Source organism: Eptesicus fuscus, chromosome 10, assembly GCF_027574615.1.
Source record: "Eptesicus fuscus isolate TK198812 chromosome 10, DD_ASM_mEF_20220401, whole genome shotgun sequence".
NCBI lineage: Eukaryota > Metazoa > Chordata > Mammalia > Chiroptera > Vespertilionidae > Eptesicus > Eptesicus fuscus.
Window position 1 is genome coordinate 28,345,495 of NC_072482.1, and position 18,248 is coordinate 28,363,742.

Sequence of the window (18,248 nt, forward strand, 5' to 3'; positions counted from 1 at the left end):
GAATTAAAGAAAGAACTATAGGAACTGCCAGTACAAGTTCTTTCAAAAGCATTTCTCTCCCACTACATACAGATCTCCATGTGAAGGGAACATGGTATGGTGTTGGCTGCATCAACTGAAAAACTGGCAAAAGAGAAAGCTTCTCTTAGCATCAATTCTAAGAAAGAGCTCTTAATGGCAATATTCCAGTCACATGCCCAGATCTGGATCAATCATAGTCTTAACTTGAGTTCTTCCAAAAGAAAAATCTTAGATAATGATTTGCAAACAACTAGCTTATTTGAGAGGTCATCGCAACAATTATTGCAAGGGAGTAGGGAAATAAAATAGGGAAGGGAGTGGTTTAATGAGCAGGTTGTTGGTGTGGGCAACTAAGAATCCAGGCTGCTGGAAATCCTCTTAGAAATCATGTGAGACATAACTCAAAGTTGTCACACTAAATGAGAAAGCTTGGGTATGCATCCACAAATACTCTCTCATACATATTTCCATCTTAAATGGGAAAGCAATCACACATTGTACTTTTTAAAAATCTTTATTCTTGAAAGTATTACATATGTCTCCTTTTTCCCCCATTGATGTCTCCCAGCCCGCCCCAGACCCCCACCTCAAGGCCTTCACCATCCTATTGTCTGTGTCCATGGGTTATGCACATATGCATACAAATTCATTGGCTGATTTCTTACCACCCGTCCTCCCTCCCCTGCCTTCCCTCTGAGGTTTGACAGTCTGTTCAATGCTTCTATGTCTCTGGATCTATTTTTGTTCATCAGTTTATGTTGTTCATTAGATTCCACATATGAGTGAGATCATGTGATACTTATCTTACTCTGACTGGCACAACATTGTACTTTAATGTTTAGTTAACTTGTCTGTCTCTCTTTCCCTCGTGCTTTCAACTCCTTGAGGGCATATCTTTGGAATGTTTTATTTCTCCAGAACCTATCTCAAGACAGGACACATGGTAATAAATCAATACATATTTGTTGAATCAGTTAATAAAGAATACATTTTTTCTAATTTCTAGAACATTATCAACATGCAATTAGAAGACTGACATGTGTTGTGTACAGAGCATAGCTTAGATGGGCAAAAAAATAGGTGTAGTGTGAAATAAATTTTGAGGTGTGTAAATTGATTGCACACTAAATCACCAAAGCTAATGCTATTGGAATACCGAGTCTAAAATCCATTTGTTTCTAGGAATCTTATGAAATTAGATTTGTCTTTCTGTGTCATATTTAAATTTATTAAAGCACTGATTTTTATCACATAAAATTTTAAACAAATAGGATTATATATAAAACAAACCTGTATTGAATTATTATTGCTAAATATGTCTCTGTCTATCTATTTTTCACTAAAAATTGTTCAATAGCATAGGGACCAAATTAACTCACCTCACCTAAATTCTAATCAGACCAGACAGAGCATTGCTCTCACTTTCTCTTGCAACATGATCGAGATAGTTCTGATGTTTTACTACAAATGTAAATTTTAAGTAGCTCATATTGCACCAAGATCAATTAGAATGTTTTGAATATAAGTTTCAATCTCACTAAGCAAAATAATTTCCTGCTGAGCAATCAATTTGGCATAAAGTCAAATTTTAGTTTCTGTACTTGCTGGTTTCTTAGGGTAAATTTTAATGTAATTTATAATTTAGTTGTCTAGTCTGTAGTCACATCATTGCTGTGGTTCTAGGATTTCATACGTATCCATATTTAAATTGAGGTAGAACCAATAGATTGACTAAAAACCATTAACCGAATTTCAGAAACATGTGCTGAACTCAGATCTTAAGCCCTAAATCTCTTTGCTCATAGCATGCTATGTTCTAGTCACTTGACAAACAACAACAACTTCAGAGTTCCAGGGGAACTTCCAAATCCTATATCTGCATAAGATGTTGAGTCTTGAGTTCTTTCTGATTTGAAATCTCAGTAGTATTCAAAATAGAATTTGATCAAAATATTTTCTTTAAAATATAGATATAATGGCTTTGACATAGGCCATGATTTATTTATTATTTTTCCTCTTATTTATGCATTTATTGATTGATTCTTTATGTGCCCTTCCCTGGGATAGAACCCTTGACCTATCAGCATGATGCTCTTAACCAACTGAACCACCCAGCCAGGGCCATTTCTATGATTTTTTAATGTACAACTTTTACCAATATTTTCTATTGGAATATTTGCATTTTATTTATTTATTTGTAATAGCTCTATTTTTAAAATTATCTTTATTGTTGAAAGTATTACAGATGCCCCCCCTTTTCTTCCCAACGACCCCCCTCCACCCTGCACCCACCCCTCCCAGGCCTTCAACCATATTAACAACTATTAAAGTAAATTAGGGTATAATTTCTAAAATATTCAGTCAGCCTCCTTTTAATATTCTGAAGTAGTTTTTTAAAGTAATGTCATAGTACTTTAGCTACAGAGGTTGAACTATTAAAGGCAACATAAGCAAATATTTTTACTGCAGTTAGACCTCACAGAAACTTACTCCTACAATCTCTTATAAACATTTTTTCATTTAAAACTATTTTTCTTGATTATATATTTGTCATGCATAAATGATTTGCACTTCAAATATCTATGGGCTGGATCACAACTAAAAAGGGACAAATGATTGAGCCTACCTGCCACTCTATCCAAAGCATTGATTTTATTAGTCACATTTCTCTGGAAGCCTTAAGTAGAATGATGAAATTCCAAGAAGAAATACAAGATTTTACTTATATATAGTAGTAAAATCTGAATCATCCATGAGATATTTTTGTAGATGCTCAAGAGGGTGGAAAATCTTATCTAGTTGATAGGTGATGATAGCATTTTATGATATCTCTGAACTTATTCCCACAACGGGAAAGGAATCTCACTACATTATATAAATTCACTGACTGCATTTATGAATTGCAAATGAATTATAGAAAATATATTTGAAAAACCATGCCTATCTTGTAGAAAATTATCTCTGTTGAAAATAGAGGAGATTTTATTTAAATTTAGAAAATATACTGCTGCCCTTCATTAAATATTTATATATTACTTACATTCTGAGAATATATTTGTAGGACAAATAAAGCACAATGGAATAATCCTGCTGAATAAAAGCAGCCTGCTATTGACTAATTTTTCAAAAAAATTCACTCTCAATTTTTTGTTAAAAGAAAATTTATTCATTTAAATTATGTACTTCATAATTACTGAGGTCAGCAGGACCTCAAATGCTTGCCTCACATTTTATCCTGTCTTGATTTTCCTGCCTCAGTCCCGAAAACATTTATCATATGCTTTATATGCCCACATTATATGCTCTCTACGCATGTTATTTTTGCAAAATACAATTACTAATGACTTTTCTGCTTCTAGTTACAATCCCTGTGAAGGCCCAGAAGTTTCTGTTGTATACAGAGGTGCAAGCACTTGCCTCTATATTCTTATAAATAGATTACCTTATATAATCAACAAGTTTTGAACAGTTTGTAAAAACAGAAATAGATTTGACTAAGGTACCTAATTAATTGGTATAGTCTAAGCTGGCCTTTTTGGACAGAAGATTAAATGTTATTCTTATCTTTAAAGGACTCCTATTCTAGTAGAGCCAGACACGCACCCATGAGTGACTATTAAGAAATAAATAATAGTTGCACACCTCCAAACACAATGTGATTTTTATATTGTGCTTATGACACATCCCAGTTACAATAAAAATATATGATGTGCTAGTTTTATGGCAGAAGCATCACTGCTGAAGGTGGCAATAGTCCTTGTGTAGCCAGCAGGATGTGAGCAGTGACCTTTAATCCAGACTACTTGTGCATTACTCAGACTGCCCTCAGTTATAGCTGAAGAGATCCCAAATCAAGCATTCTTGGTAGTAGGTAAAGTTATTGACTGATGATATGACCCAGAAAGTTAGAAGTAGCCTCACTACAGGTATGGATGGATTCAGAGATTCCAAGAATATTCTTTGATGTGCCCATTCTCCATCTCTTACTTGGTCTTTCTCTTGTAGTACAAAGTAGTCACAACAGTCACATGATACTAGTTTAGCAATCTAAGCAGAAAGAAGTAATGCTTATAGATAGCTCCAGGAGAAAGGTTACAGCTAAGCATTTGATGACCCTAGATCAGCAATACCCAACCTTTTTCATCTCATGGCCCACAGAAACTAATTACTAAAATTCTGCAGCACACCAAAAATATATTTTTCATTATTTGCCAATCTGATCCCTTCCTCCAAAATAGGTATAATTTTGATTCATTCACACAAGATGACTATTGTTGTGTTGGCTATTGTCATTTTTTTGTTTGTTTGTTTGTTTGACAATATAAGGGAAAGAGATCAGTGCCCCTGACTAAATAGTCAGGCATTGCATGTTTGTTTGTTTTTTTTTTTTAATCCTCACCCAAGGATATTTTTCATTGATTTTTACAGAGAGTGAAAGGGAGAGGGAGAGATAGAGGGAAAAACAATGTGAGAGACACATTGATTGGTTGCCTCCTACAGGAGCCCTGATCAAGCCTGCAACCAAGGTATGGGCCCTTGATTGGAAATGAACCTGGGACTCTTCAGTTCACAGGCTGACGCTCTATCCACTGAGCCAAATTGGCTAGGGCCAGGCATTGCATGTTTTAAAAATTCTTGTGGCACACCAGTGTGCCTCAGCAGCACGCCATTTGAAAACTCTTGCCCTGGTATTGCCAGTAACAGTATATGGACAAGATTATTCTGAAAGAAAAACTGTTAGCAAAGAATGAGAGAGGATTTCTGAGAGAAAGAAAAGAGAGAGAGAGAGAGAGAGAGAGAGAGAGAGAGAGAGAGAGAGAGAGCCCACAGCTACAAAGTTTCACCCTTTCCCTTTTCTCTATTACTATTTAACTTTTTATATTATTCCCCCAGTACGTGTATATACCTGCATTTGGAGTCAGATACTCCCACATCCCCCAATGGTATTCTCTCACCCATTCTTAAGAAGCCATCATCCATAGAGAAAAAAACAAAGCAAAACAAAAATAAGCTCTTACCTTCTCTACACATACAATAATGATTTCCATCCACCAAACTCAAGCATGTTGAGTTGTTTCTGCAGGGGTCAGTGAGAGGATCACAGGGGTTATAGTGTTGATGGCAGAATGTTCCAGTATAAAAGGGTGGGCACAGGCATACAAATTGCCCAGGGATGGTAGACTCCTGACAAAGAGCTCCATTCAGGCATGGGTCAGAGTCACATTCATTTATTTCTTCACCACAGTTTTGTCCAGTCCATCCGGATGTACATTCACAGCTGAAATAAAATTTTAAGATAGCTGAACCATGCTGGTTCAAATGTATTCATTGCATTTTCAATGTAATAACTACATTGGACTATGTGGCCTTTTTATTTATGACAAGATCAATAAATGACGCATACTTTAAAAATAGTTTGCCTGATTTCCTTAGACAATTTAATGTATATTACTACAAAACTGACTACATTGGCTGAAATACAATTTAAGAAGCATTTGGTAAATTTCTAATATAGTTAGGCACTGAGACATATCAGAGAACAAATCTGCTACCAATTTCAATTTTAGCAATTATTGAGATGAATTACCAATTGAGAAAATTTTCTCAATTATTTCTTTTATGTAAAATAAGTTTTAGCAATGGGATCGCTGTTTATAAGCCTTAGGTGATATTTAATTCAAAATATTTAGCAACATGTGATTTTTATAATGACCAGAATATTTATAATAAGGTGCACCTTTATGTTAAGCATCTTTGTTTCAATTTTTGTATGCTTTAAAAATATATTTCCTATTAACATATGAATAATGTGGAAAATTTTAAGAGAAAGCAAACAAATAAAAATTAAGGCATCTGGATCTTGTCTGTACATCACAAACTTGAGATCATTTTAAGTCTCAGCCATCCAATATCTGTCATTCTCTTGGAAATATTTGACTTCAAATTGCATTTTTAGCCAAACATCTCCCAGCAAACTAGGCTACTAGTAAGTTCTGCTACTAAGAGCAGAGGAATTCTGACAGGAATTCATAGGAAAAACTGTTTTCTACATAAGTATTATGCAAATAATGGAAATGGACAGGCAATAATGAAACATGCCAATATGGGGTAAATGTGAGGATTATTGATTGACTGGCTGAGTGAAAATCAACCAAAAACTGTGGGCAGGTTCAGAGACAGAACTCCTGTCAGTCTGCGGGCAAGGCAGAGCCCCCAGTCTTGAGTAAATGTACTGTCTGACAAATAACAAAGCATGAGACAAGGCATAGAAGATATTAGAAGTATAATTTTCAGAAAAGAATTTCTTTACTGACAGATTAGGGTAACTTGAAAAGAATATTACATTGCTGAAACATCTAACTTGCTTATTATTTTGCTGAAAAGAAAAAAAAAGGAAAGAGAAAAAGAGAAGGGAAGGAAGCAGAGAGGAAGGAAAGGGAGAAAGAAATAAAAAGGAAGGAAAGGAGGAAAGAAGAAGAAAAAGAAAAGAAAAACTAAGTAAATAACTTAATTTTCAGTGTCAAAGCCCCAGGAATATCTTGCCCATTCTGTTTGAATAAGTACAGAGGATACCAATATAGTGAGAGGAGACAGTTGAATGACTAGCATGCACTGGTACTTAAAATTAATTCTAAATAGATATGATACCTGTTGAAATTAATACTAAAATGAATAGGAGGAATGATAGTTTTAGACATAATTGACTAATAATGTAGCTACTAATTCCATAACATTGTATTCAATCTAATAAAAAAAGGTAGATTTTATAGATTTTTTTTTTAATTTGGTAGTGTGCAAAGTGATTGCTATGAGGCAAAATGAATATTTCTTTCTATGGTATGTTTGCCAAAGGCAAGCTTTACAAATAAAATAATTCATACCTTAGGAATACAAAACATATTCTAGGAATGTTATTTATTTTAAGAATGAATAAAAATCCTTGATATTTTTATCTTTCTTTCTAAAAAATAATGACTTTTTTTGGTGGCTATTTGCTATAATTTTCCTAGATTGTCCTGGTTAAGGCCTATTACCTCAGAATAATTATTTAGAGGGTACCCTTTAACTTAAATTTTTTTTATGGTGTTACTCTCTTCATCTCTGATTATCTGCTATATCCTTTAATGGAACTGATTATTTTCCAAAAAGATTGTACTATCACTTATTCACTAATCCTGCACATGGTTTCACCTTGCTTTGAAATTTGCTTGCCACACCCTTTAGGAAGTCATCATGTGTACTAACTTGTATTGTAAATATTTCATGGTTTTTGCCTACTATTAAGCTTTTTATTCCTTGATGTGTAAGAATTTTCTGAATATTTTTATTCTCATGCACATTATATGTTGAAAATATAGATATTAATATATGATCTTCAGTTGGAATCATATAGACTTACCTGAATTTCTTTCATTTGGGTAATTGAGAACCAGAGGGCTTAATAAAATTGGTAATCTCAGAGAATTGTAAAGATTAAATGCAATAATGAACAAAAAGTATATGTGGTTTCTGATGTCATCAATGCCTAGCAACCTACAGTGGTAACTAGGTTCTGCCACAGAATTTTAATATGCATTTGTTACCCTACTTATGGCTCAATAAAATATGCATCTAAGGAATGGATATCACTTCAATTTCTAGTGGTATTTTCTATTTATTTGTCAAGTCATTATATATTAAAATTGTCAAATATATTATCCAATTTGATACTTCTAATAAAACATTGAAATAAATAGAAGAGATGTTCATATTCTTACTATACAAAAGGGATTTGAAGTCACTTTATTTCTAAGGGGTGTTGCACAAATATTTACATTTTTTTCTTATATTCTTTCATGAGTACATGATTTCAATTGGACTACTTTAAAAGAATTGTGAATAACCTACAATTCTTGACTATTTAGCATATGTGCTGAAGGTTTGTTTTATCGTCTCACATAACAGGTGGCCCAAGATTTCATGTGGTGTCCTTACAAGGATCAAATCCTCAGGAAAGCATCTGGCCATATGCCAATAGGACTAATGATGCCAAGATGAGGACTATGGAGATGAATGGATATTTTGTAGAAAATAAGTTCCAAGGAACAAAGTCACTACCAATAACTAATAAACAGACCAACACATGCCTATATTTGAATCTGCTTTTGTACATGTCAGAGGAACTAGTCTTGGATAGATGGAAAACTACTTTTATGTGAGAGCTGCAATCTTATCTTTAGGTTGTACCATGAAGTAATTTGGGATTCAATCTGATCTGCCAGGATTTTCCAAACTCACAGCTAGAAACAGTCTTCATGGATTAAAATAAACAAGCATAAACACAACTGTATAACATTTCAAGTGTACACTTTTCAGTAGTAAATACTTGAAAACTAACTGAGTATGTGCTTAAAGATAGACTAATATATTCTAACTAGAGGCCTGGTGCACAAAATTCGTGCATGGGAGGGTGTGTCCCTCAGCCTAGCCTGCACCCTCTCCAATCTGGGACCCCTTTAGGGATGTTGGACATCCCTCTCACAATCCAGGACTGCTGGCTCACAACTGCTCGCCTGCCTGCCTACCTGATTGTCCCCTAACTGCTTCTGCCTGCCAGCCTGATAAACCCCTAACCACTCCCCTGCCAGCCTGATCGACACCTAACTGCTCCCCTGCTGGCCTGATTGCTCCTAACTGCCCTCCCTTGCCAGCCTGGTTGCCCCTAAATGTCCTCCCCTGCAGACCTGGTCACCCCCAACTTCCCTCCCCTGCTGGCCCAGTCAACCCTAACTGCCCTCCCTTGCCAGCCTGGTTGCCCCTAACTGCCCTCCCCTGCTGGTCTGGTTGCCCCCAACTGCCCTCCTCTGCAGGCCTGATCTCCCCCAACTTCCCTCCCTTGCAGGTCTCATCACTCCCAAATTCCCTCCCCTGCAGGCCTGGTCACCCCTAACTACCCTCCCCTGCCAGCCTGGTTGTCCCTAACTGTCCTCCCCTGCAGGCCTGGTCACCCCCAACTTCCCTCCCCTGCTGGCCTGGTCACCCCTAACTGCCCTTCTCTGCAGGCCTGATCACCCCCAACTGCCCTCCCTTGCAGGCCTGGTCCCTCCAACTGCCCTCCCCTGCTGGCCTGATTGCCCACAACTGCCCTCCCCTGCTGGCCATCTTGTGGTGGCCATCTTAAGTCCACATGGGGGTGGCCATCTTTGACCACATGGGGGCGGCCATCTTGTGTGTTGGAGTGATGGTCAATTTGCATATTACCTCTTTATTAGATAGGATTCACTGTTTTCCCTAGTGAGGGAACCAAAAATTCATTAGCATAAAATACATTGAATTCTTTCTAAGTAAGAACAATATTTCAATTTTAAATGTTGATTTAAAATACCAAAGCTAATGACAGAAAGTAAAGTAGACTTCACTGTTATAAAATAGAGGGGAAAAAAGACAATTCATTAAAAAATTCATTGTTTTAAAAAATGTAGTAGATTCAAATTTCTGAATATTAACCATTCTATATGCTTACTTTACTATAAATATTGGTATGTAATAATAAAGTATAATTTGACAATGCTTATCTATGTTTGAACCTGCTTTGCATAACTATACTAGGTTTGTTTGCTATAAACATATAAATACAAGACTAACAGTATACTTAAAAGATCTTTTCTTATAAAAATTAGTTCACCTGTTGTTTGTTGCAGCCATTACTTGTATGCAAAATAAAATTCCAACCAAAACTATTAGGCAAAAAATAAATTATGAGACAGTGAGTCATAAAATAGTATTATAGTTTTAATATCTTAAAAATGAGAGGCATGGAAAAAGGAAGAAGTAAAAAAAATATGGGTTACTCAACTATGTCATTCACCCTTTATTTTATCATTTTATTCATTCACCTATTCATTCATTTAGTTATACCATCTGGTATATCGTCAATAAAACGATATTAACAATGAATTCTAAAATGGTCACTAATATATTTTTAATCACTGCAATCCTCTTGGAGAAAAATGTGGAAAAACTTTTAGCTCATTGAGACTGCTAAAATTTATTTCAAATAAAAAATTTATATTATTAGTGAGCATTAAAAGCAGTATTAAAGAACACTCTGAAGAAAACCATTAAAATGTTAATATGTAAAAGCACACAAGAAGATTGATATGGATGAAATTAAAGGGTGGAGGTGACCTAAAAATTTCAGCGAGGGACATGAGAGGACCCATAGAAAATATACTTATCTTCTTTATGAGCAGAGACCATGCTTAGACAGATCACTATATGTAAAAGATGAAACCGAACAAATAAAAGAAAAAATAAGAAACACAGACTGCTCATCCATGCTACAGAATAAAAGGAGCCTTCAAAATTAGGACAAAATGTAAACCACTGTTTGAAAAAACGTTGTTGTATTCTAAGACTATGGCATGCTCCAAGGTAAAAGAGTTACTGCTACACAATTGTATTAATACTACAATTTTCCATTTCTCACTCAATGCACTCTTAATATATCCATATCTATATACATAAAACACCAACAACCAGAATGCCTGAATGACTGGTCGCTATGATGCCCACTGCAGCCGACCAACCAGCCAGATCGGGGGCGAGGCCAGCCTGCCAACCTCCTGCATCCCTTCCCCCACCACCCACCCAGCCCGATCAGCCCCTTTCAGGGCAAGCTGGCCAGACCCCACCCGTGCACGAATTCATGCACTGGGCCTCTAGTTTATAATAAGTCTTAATCAATGTGCCCATTATACCAAGTATATCTTTATATATTGTGCAGGTAGTAGTTAATTTAGTTCTTCCTTGAGAAAGATATTTTATCACATACATTCTTAGGAAACTAGAATTCTGAAAAATGACCTGAGCAAGTTTACACAGCTACTACTATAAGGCATTCGAATCTGTAACTCCTGACCCTCTAAGTATATGTTTTTACTCTCTAAGCCATACTGTCTCTTGTGCTTCTAAAGATTTTCTACATATACAAAAGTGCATATATCCTAACATATAACACAGTGGAAATCCAGTTTATATATTATAGTTTATATGTTATACAATGACACCTTGAAATGAGTATTTTTCCAAGTCATTACATAAATATATATAACTTATTTCAATTACTCCAGATACTATAACTAGTACCCTTTTACTATCATTTATGTTATTTGTTATTTTTTTTTGCTTTTGTAAGCAATGAAACAAAGAACTTTGAAGGCATATGTTTGTGCTCTTGCATGTATATATTTATAGAAGTAAAATAAAAGCATTTGGCACTCACTCATGGTGAATGCATTACAAGTTCAATTCCCCAGGAATTAAACTCTGAGATGAAAATTGGCATGCTAGAAGTTTACTGTGGAGTGCATTTGAAATGTGTGCAATGTTTTTGTAGATATTTATATCACAATAAAGCTTTTGAAAAAGAAAAGAAAACATCTGTGGGAGAAATAAAGATGCAGAATGAAGCCGAAGACAAATTGCAGTGCAAAGTGTATGGAAACTCCCCAATCCAATTGGGAGCTCTAAAGCAAGGATGACCCAGTAGAGTTGTCTCAGACCTAGGAGCAGGGGATCATTCTTTGTGTCCCTGCATCAACCAAACATTGGGTGTGAGCTGTCCCCCCTAAAAAGGAGTGCCTCTTTCCAGCTGAGGGCAATTCTCATAGCTATCAGCCACCAACATTCCCAGGAGTTTCAGTTCTAAGATGAAGGCATTCACTAGCACCTATCTCTATATATAAAAGCCAAGTGACCAGAATGGCAGAACAACTGGAACAACCAAAATGACCAGTCAGTATGAAGTGCACTGTGGCAGCCAACCGCTCCCAACCTCCCATGGCCCCTCTCCCCAGCTGGCCCAGCCCCTTGATTGAGCCCCCCACTCCGATTGGGGGAGGGGATGGCCAGCCAACTTCTTGCATCCCCTCACTTCCACCGGCCCAGCCCCGATCAGCCCCCACCGGGGCAGGCCGGCCAGACCCTACCCACGCACAAATTCATGCACCGGGCCTCTAGTAGCTAATAATACGGTATTGTGTACTTTGAAATATATTAAAAGGAGATATCCCATGTTAAGTATTCTAATCACAACACATACACATACCTACTCACATAAACATATACAGACTATAAAAACACAAGAACACAAGGAAATTTTAGGAGGACAGGAATATGTTTGTTATCTTGATAATGGTGACGATATCACGGGTGTATTCATATATTCAGGAACTGGGGAAATGACAGTTGGAACCAGTGAATGCACTGTGAGCTACATCTGGGTCAGATGCATTTATAACCTTCACTCCTTATGCCCCCATTCTATAACCAGGGAAATGAAGCATCAGAAACCTAGATATCAATGTCAAATTTAATTCACATCCAACAGCCTTAAATTATTTGGCATTTTTTCTCCTAAATGTAGTTACAGAAGTAAATGGCCACAGGTCCTGTTGGTGGAATCATTACTGTATCTTGATGTGGTGTTGTAGGGTGTTTTCTCTTAGGCACCTGGCCTCTCCTTTAACCAGCGAGTTTGGGCTCAAAACCCAGGCATGGGATCATTACTTGTAGCTGGAGAGGCTTCCCTCAGCTTTCTAATTATTCATTCTTGATTTACTTTGATTGTGTAGATTGAGAAATATCTTTGTTACCCATTAATCAATTCTTCCCTAGATACAATGTGCTCTATTATGTGTCTCCAGGTTTCTTCAAGGATCAGGGTCCCCCTTACTGCCTCTCTAACCTTGGTGATCATTATAATTGGCCATACTTGCTCTAAAGGTTATTTAGAAGGTCACCTGGTCTTTTTAAATTCCAAAATCCTATCATCACCATTCCTTACAGGGAGCCAATTTTGGTAACAGCATCTCCTATAATCAGTCCTGGCCCATAGGGGATGATCAATACTAAGCTTCTGAATGAAATCAGTGTCCCTCTGAAAGCATATATCATCTCTGTGATAAAAGAGTGCCTCCAGGCCCTCCTGCAGAACAAGATTAGTTTTGTTACCTTACTTGAAGCACATAGTTTAGTGTGCTCATTTCTCTGAGCTCTTGATATTTTTCACTGGTTTTCATATTAACTGTTATTTTTTAATAACAATTGTTATTGATTGTTATTTGTTAATTGTTACACTACCATCAATTTCTCCAAGCTTCCAAGGATTTACTAACCAAGTACAGAAGGGTTGAGAGAGGAAATAGGACAATATTTATATATATGTTCCACCTAGGTCCTGTGAGACAGGTTATTCTTGATGGACATTTTTACAAGAGATTTCTCTGCCTTACTTTCCTTCTCCCTTTTCCCTTCTCCATCATCTGTTTCACATATTTCTTCCTATAAATTGATATCTTCTTTTAAAATAAATAAAAAGGAGTGCGAGTGTTATATATACATATACTAAAGGCCCGGTGCATGAAATTCATGCATGGCGGGGGGAGGTCTCTCAGCCAGCCTGCACCCTCTTACAATCCAGGACTATTGGCTCCTATCTGTTTGCCTGCCTGTCTGTCTGCCTGATCACCCCTAACTGCTCTCCTACCTGCCTGATTGTCCCTAACCCCTCTGCCTGCCTGCATGATCACCCCTAACTGCTCGCCTGCCTGCCTGATCACCACTAACTGCCTCTGCCTTGGCCCCTGCTGCTGTGGCTTTGTCCGGAAGGACATCTGGAATGACATCCTGAAGGTTGTTTGGCTGTTCAGTCTAATTAGCATATTATGCTTTTATTATTATAGATGCTCTTAAAGAAGCTAATTTTAAATTTTAATGAAATAATAAACTCATAATCTATATATAGATAGAAAAGCCTAAGCGACCAAGAGACAGAATGACCGAACAACTGGTCAACTAGTCACTATGAAGCCCACTGACCACCAGGGAGCTGACGCTCAATGCAGGAGCTGCCCCCTGTTGGTCAGTGTGTTCTCACAACCAACCTCCCATGGTCCCTCCCCTTTCCAGCTGGCCCTGATTGCCCTGATCAGGACCTCTGGCCAACCTCCTGTGGCCCCTCCCCCCGGCCAACCTCCCATAGAGGATTGTTATTTGTTAGTTGTTATACTACCATCAATTTCTCCAAGCTTCCAAGCAGTCCCATAGGCCCCACTCGCTGGCCAGGCTGAGGGACCCCACCCTGTGAAGGAATTTGTGCACTGGGCCTCTAGTAATTTTTATATTTCTAAATATTTGTTAGCTTTCTTCTTAAGTAAGTTTTATTTTTATATATAGGGTGTCCCCCAAAAATGTATACATACTTTAACAGCTGATAGCTCAATTTTGAAAGTGAAATGTATTTTAATAAACACTGCCTTCATAATTATTCAAAGTGTTTTTATACATTTTTTGGGTCACCCTATACATATATTTTTATTAACAGAATATCAATATACTGAAAGTTTAAATGTTTTCTTGCTTTTTCTGTTTTCATATATAAATTTCTAAAGCATTTTAGAGTCTTATTTAATATACTTTATTATATTCATCTATAGCCTCCTAAACTCTAGTTCTATAATGTGATTTTCCCATGCCAAAGTCTTTTTATTTTTAATTTCATATTATAGATGCTGTAATATTGAATTGGGAAAGTAGTGTGGATGTTAGTACCCATTCTCCCTTGCAATTTCTTCATGTAACTAATTTTATTCAGGTATCTACACTCTCCATTCCATTTCACACACTGAATGGGAAGTTAATGCTATGCTGATACTAATCCATGCCAAACGTGAAGTCTGATTGCTCAAAGACAGTGAATTTTAACTTTAGCAACATGTTAGAATCACCTATTAGCTTTTGAAAATCCCGAAGCTCAGAGTGTACCCAAGGCAGATTAAATCTGAATCTCTCAGTGTGGGAAGCAGGTCTTAGCATTTTCTAAGTGGTTCCAGTGTGCAGCCAAGTATACCAGTCTCCTGGAGTATTTTGTTTAGAAACCCAGGATTAAACTAATTAGTACTGCTTTAGCTTGGGCATTGGACGCAATGCAAGTCAAAAAGTAGTAACACTTGCTGAGGTCTTATAAGAAGTATCCTTTTTCACAGTAATGAGGCAGACTCCAGAAACGATGCTGTCTCTTTTATTTGATGCCATGGGGTACTGATGTGAAGCCAGGATAGCTAATATTACTTTGGCACCATAAGGTAGTTTGTTGGTTTGTTGACACATTTAGCTTAAGAATATGGAACAACCAAAGAGTAATTTAAGATGCTACAGTGTATAATATTGATCAAATGAGTCTAATTGCTTTTTGTGCTTTTAATCATTTAGTTACTCAGTTATAAAGCAATTAGACTTATTGGGTCAATATTATACTTTGTAGCATTTGAAATATAGAACAAAATAATTAAATTGAATGTAGTATTATAGACTTGTGCCTATATTTTAGACATTTCATGTGAATAGAAGGGAATAAATATGAATAGAGTCAACTATGGACTAAGGATTATTTTATGTCTACAGACTGTGTTGAATTCAGACTTAAAGCCCTTTGTTTTTTACAACAGAGAATTAAGGGATATATACAAACATACACAAAATAAGTAAAAAACAATAATAACAAAACATAAACATGGAGGGTTGAAAAATGGTAGCAATTTATTCTAACTTAATCAACCATCAACTTAAAATAGACTGCCATAAACATAGCTTGGCATATATGAAAAACATGGTAACCAAAAGCCAAAACTCTATAAGAGAGAAACAGAAATCTAAACACAGCACTACAGAAAGCCACCAACATACAAGAGGAGAGAAAAAAAAAGAATAAAATATTGAACTAAAAGAGCAATATAAATAATTAAATAATTAATAAAATGGCAATAACTACATACCTATCAATAATTACTTTAAATGTAAATGGATTAAAGGCTCCAATCAAAAGACAAATGTACCACATAAATACAATGGGATGTTGCTCAGACTTTAAGAAGATGAAATCTTACCATATGCAACAACATGGATGGACCTAGAAGGTATTGTCCTAAGTGAAATAAGTCAGATAACGATAGACAAATAACATGATTTTTCTTACATTTGGAATCTAAAAAACAAAACTTACAAAAAAAAAATAAAGCAGAAACAAACTCATAGGTACAAAGAACAAATAAAGAATAAAATAGTTGCCAGGTAAGAGGGGGTTTGAGGAACTGGCAGAAAAAGGTGAAGGGTAAAAAAATACAAATTGAATAGCCAGTGTGGCTCGCTGGTTGAGCATCGACTTATGAACTGGGAGGTAATGGTTGATTCCTGTAAGGGCACATGCCCAAGTTGCAGATTCAATCCCCAGTAGGGGACATACAGGAGGCAGCCAATTAATGATTCTCTCTATCATTGATGCTTCTATCTCTCTCCCTCCCCCTTCCTCTCTGAAATCAATAAAAATATTTTTTAAAAAGTACAAATTCACAGTTACAAAATAATCACAGGGATGTAAAGTATAGCATAGGGAATGTAGTCAATAATGTAATAACTATGTGTGATATCCAGTGAGTGCAAAACTTATCTGGCGGATCACTTCATAAGTTACATAAATGTGTAACCACTGTGCTGTATATCTGACATTAATATAATATTGAATGTCAACTGTAATTGAAAAAAGTCTATTAAAATAAATGAATAAATTAGAAAAATAGAAATGTTATTTTCAATAAGTTCTTTATGAATCCCTGCCCTATCATATTTTTCTATTATTTCTTCAGAAAGCACTACATTGAAATTTGGTTTATCATTTCCAAATATGTCTTCCAATTTTCTTTATGTATTTCTTTTTTTAAATTAATTTCAGAGAGGAAGCGAGAGAGAGATAGAAACACCAATGATAAGGAGAGAATCACTGATTGGATGCCTTCTGCATGCCCCACACTGGGGATGAGCCCACAACCCAAGCATGTGCCCTGACTGGGAATCAAACTGTGACCTCCTGGTTCATAGGTCGACACTCAACCACTAAGCCATGCTGGCTGGACTATGTATGTATTTCTTTAAAATCTACAGTTTGTTTGGTTTTCTAGGTTTTAAAAATTTTTTAATATCATCATATGTGGTCTTTATTAACTTAAAATTTGGGGCATATCTCTTTGTATGCTTTTGCATTTGCTTTTTGATAAATATCTCAAGATATATAAAACCATTGACATTCTTTCTTTGGTATCTTTTTTTTTAAATTTTATTGATTTTTTTACAGAGAGGAAGGGAGAGGGTTAGAGAGTTAGAAACATCGATGAGAGAGAAACACTGATCAGCTGCCTCCTGCACACCCCCTACTGGGTATGTGCCCACAACCAAGGTACATGCCCTTCACTGGAATTGAACCCGGGACCCTTAAGTCCGCAGGCCGATGCTCTATCCACTGAGCCGAACAAGTTAGGGCCTTTGTTATCTTTAAGAGAAACTAATCCCTTCCCATGACTGCCAAAATGAATCTTGATAAATTTTGACATTATTATGTGTTAATATACCAGCATTAGCAAGTAAGATTGAACTTTAATTTCAGTACATATGACAATAATCCAGGCAAATAATGTCTAAAGATAAACATTGGCATGATTCCAAGTGGTGGTAAAAATTCCACTAGAGAGTTCTATAGCTCCCTATAGTTGGCTGAAAATTTCTAAAAAAATAAATAAAGAAAGAAGGGCTTTTAGAAATTCTGGGGAATAGAATTATGTATAGGAATGTGGAACAGAGGAAATCAATATTTGTGAATTCATCCTACCTGCAAAACACTGTGTTAAGATCCATAAGCATGTTATTTCAACAAGACTGAAAAATAAGTACCACATTTCTTATTTTAAAGCTAATCAACTGATCCTCAAATGAAGACTCCAAATTGCTCAAGAACACAGGAGGAAAAAACAACAAAAAGGACGGTTCAAAATGATTCATAGATTTGAGTGCAAAATGCAAAACCATACACATTTCAGGAGATAACATTGGAGAAAGTCAAGATAATATTGGGTTTGGTTATGACTTTTTAGATACAACACCACTAGCATGATTTAGAAAAGAAAACATGATAAGCTGGAATTCATTAAAACTAAACACTTCTGCTCTGAAAAAGATGCTGTTAAAAGTATGAAAAGACAAAGCACTAATTGAGATAAAAATAAGTGCAAAACATACATCTGACATTTCCAAAATATACAAAAAATGCTTACAACTTAACAAACAACTCAATTTAAAAATGGACAAAATATTTCAAGAGACACTTCATCAAGTCAGATATACAAATGACAGACATACAT

The 18,248-nt window shown here is 36.0% G+C and overlaps 1 protein-coding gene across 1 annotated transcript in view; it reads right to left on the reverse strand.

The window, feature by feature from the left end:
- EYS (eyes shut homolog) overlaps positions 1-18,248 on the reverse strand; it is a 1,391,558-nt gene that overhangs the window by 953,774 nt on the left and 419,536 nt on the right. Inside the window, 1 exon segment of the mRNA XM_054722350.1 lies at positions 5,040-5,299. Within this exon segment, the coding sequence (XP_054578325.1) occupies positions 5,040-5,299 (260 nt within the window).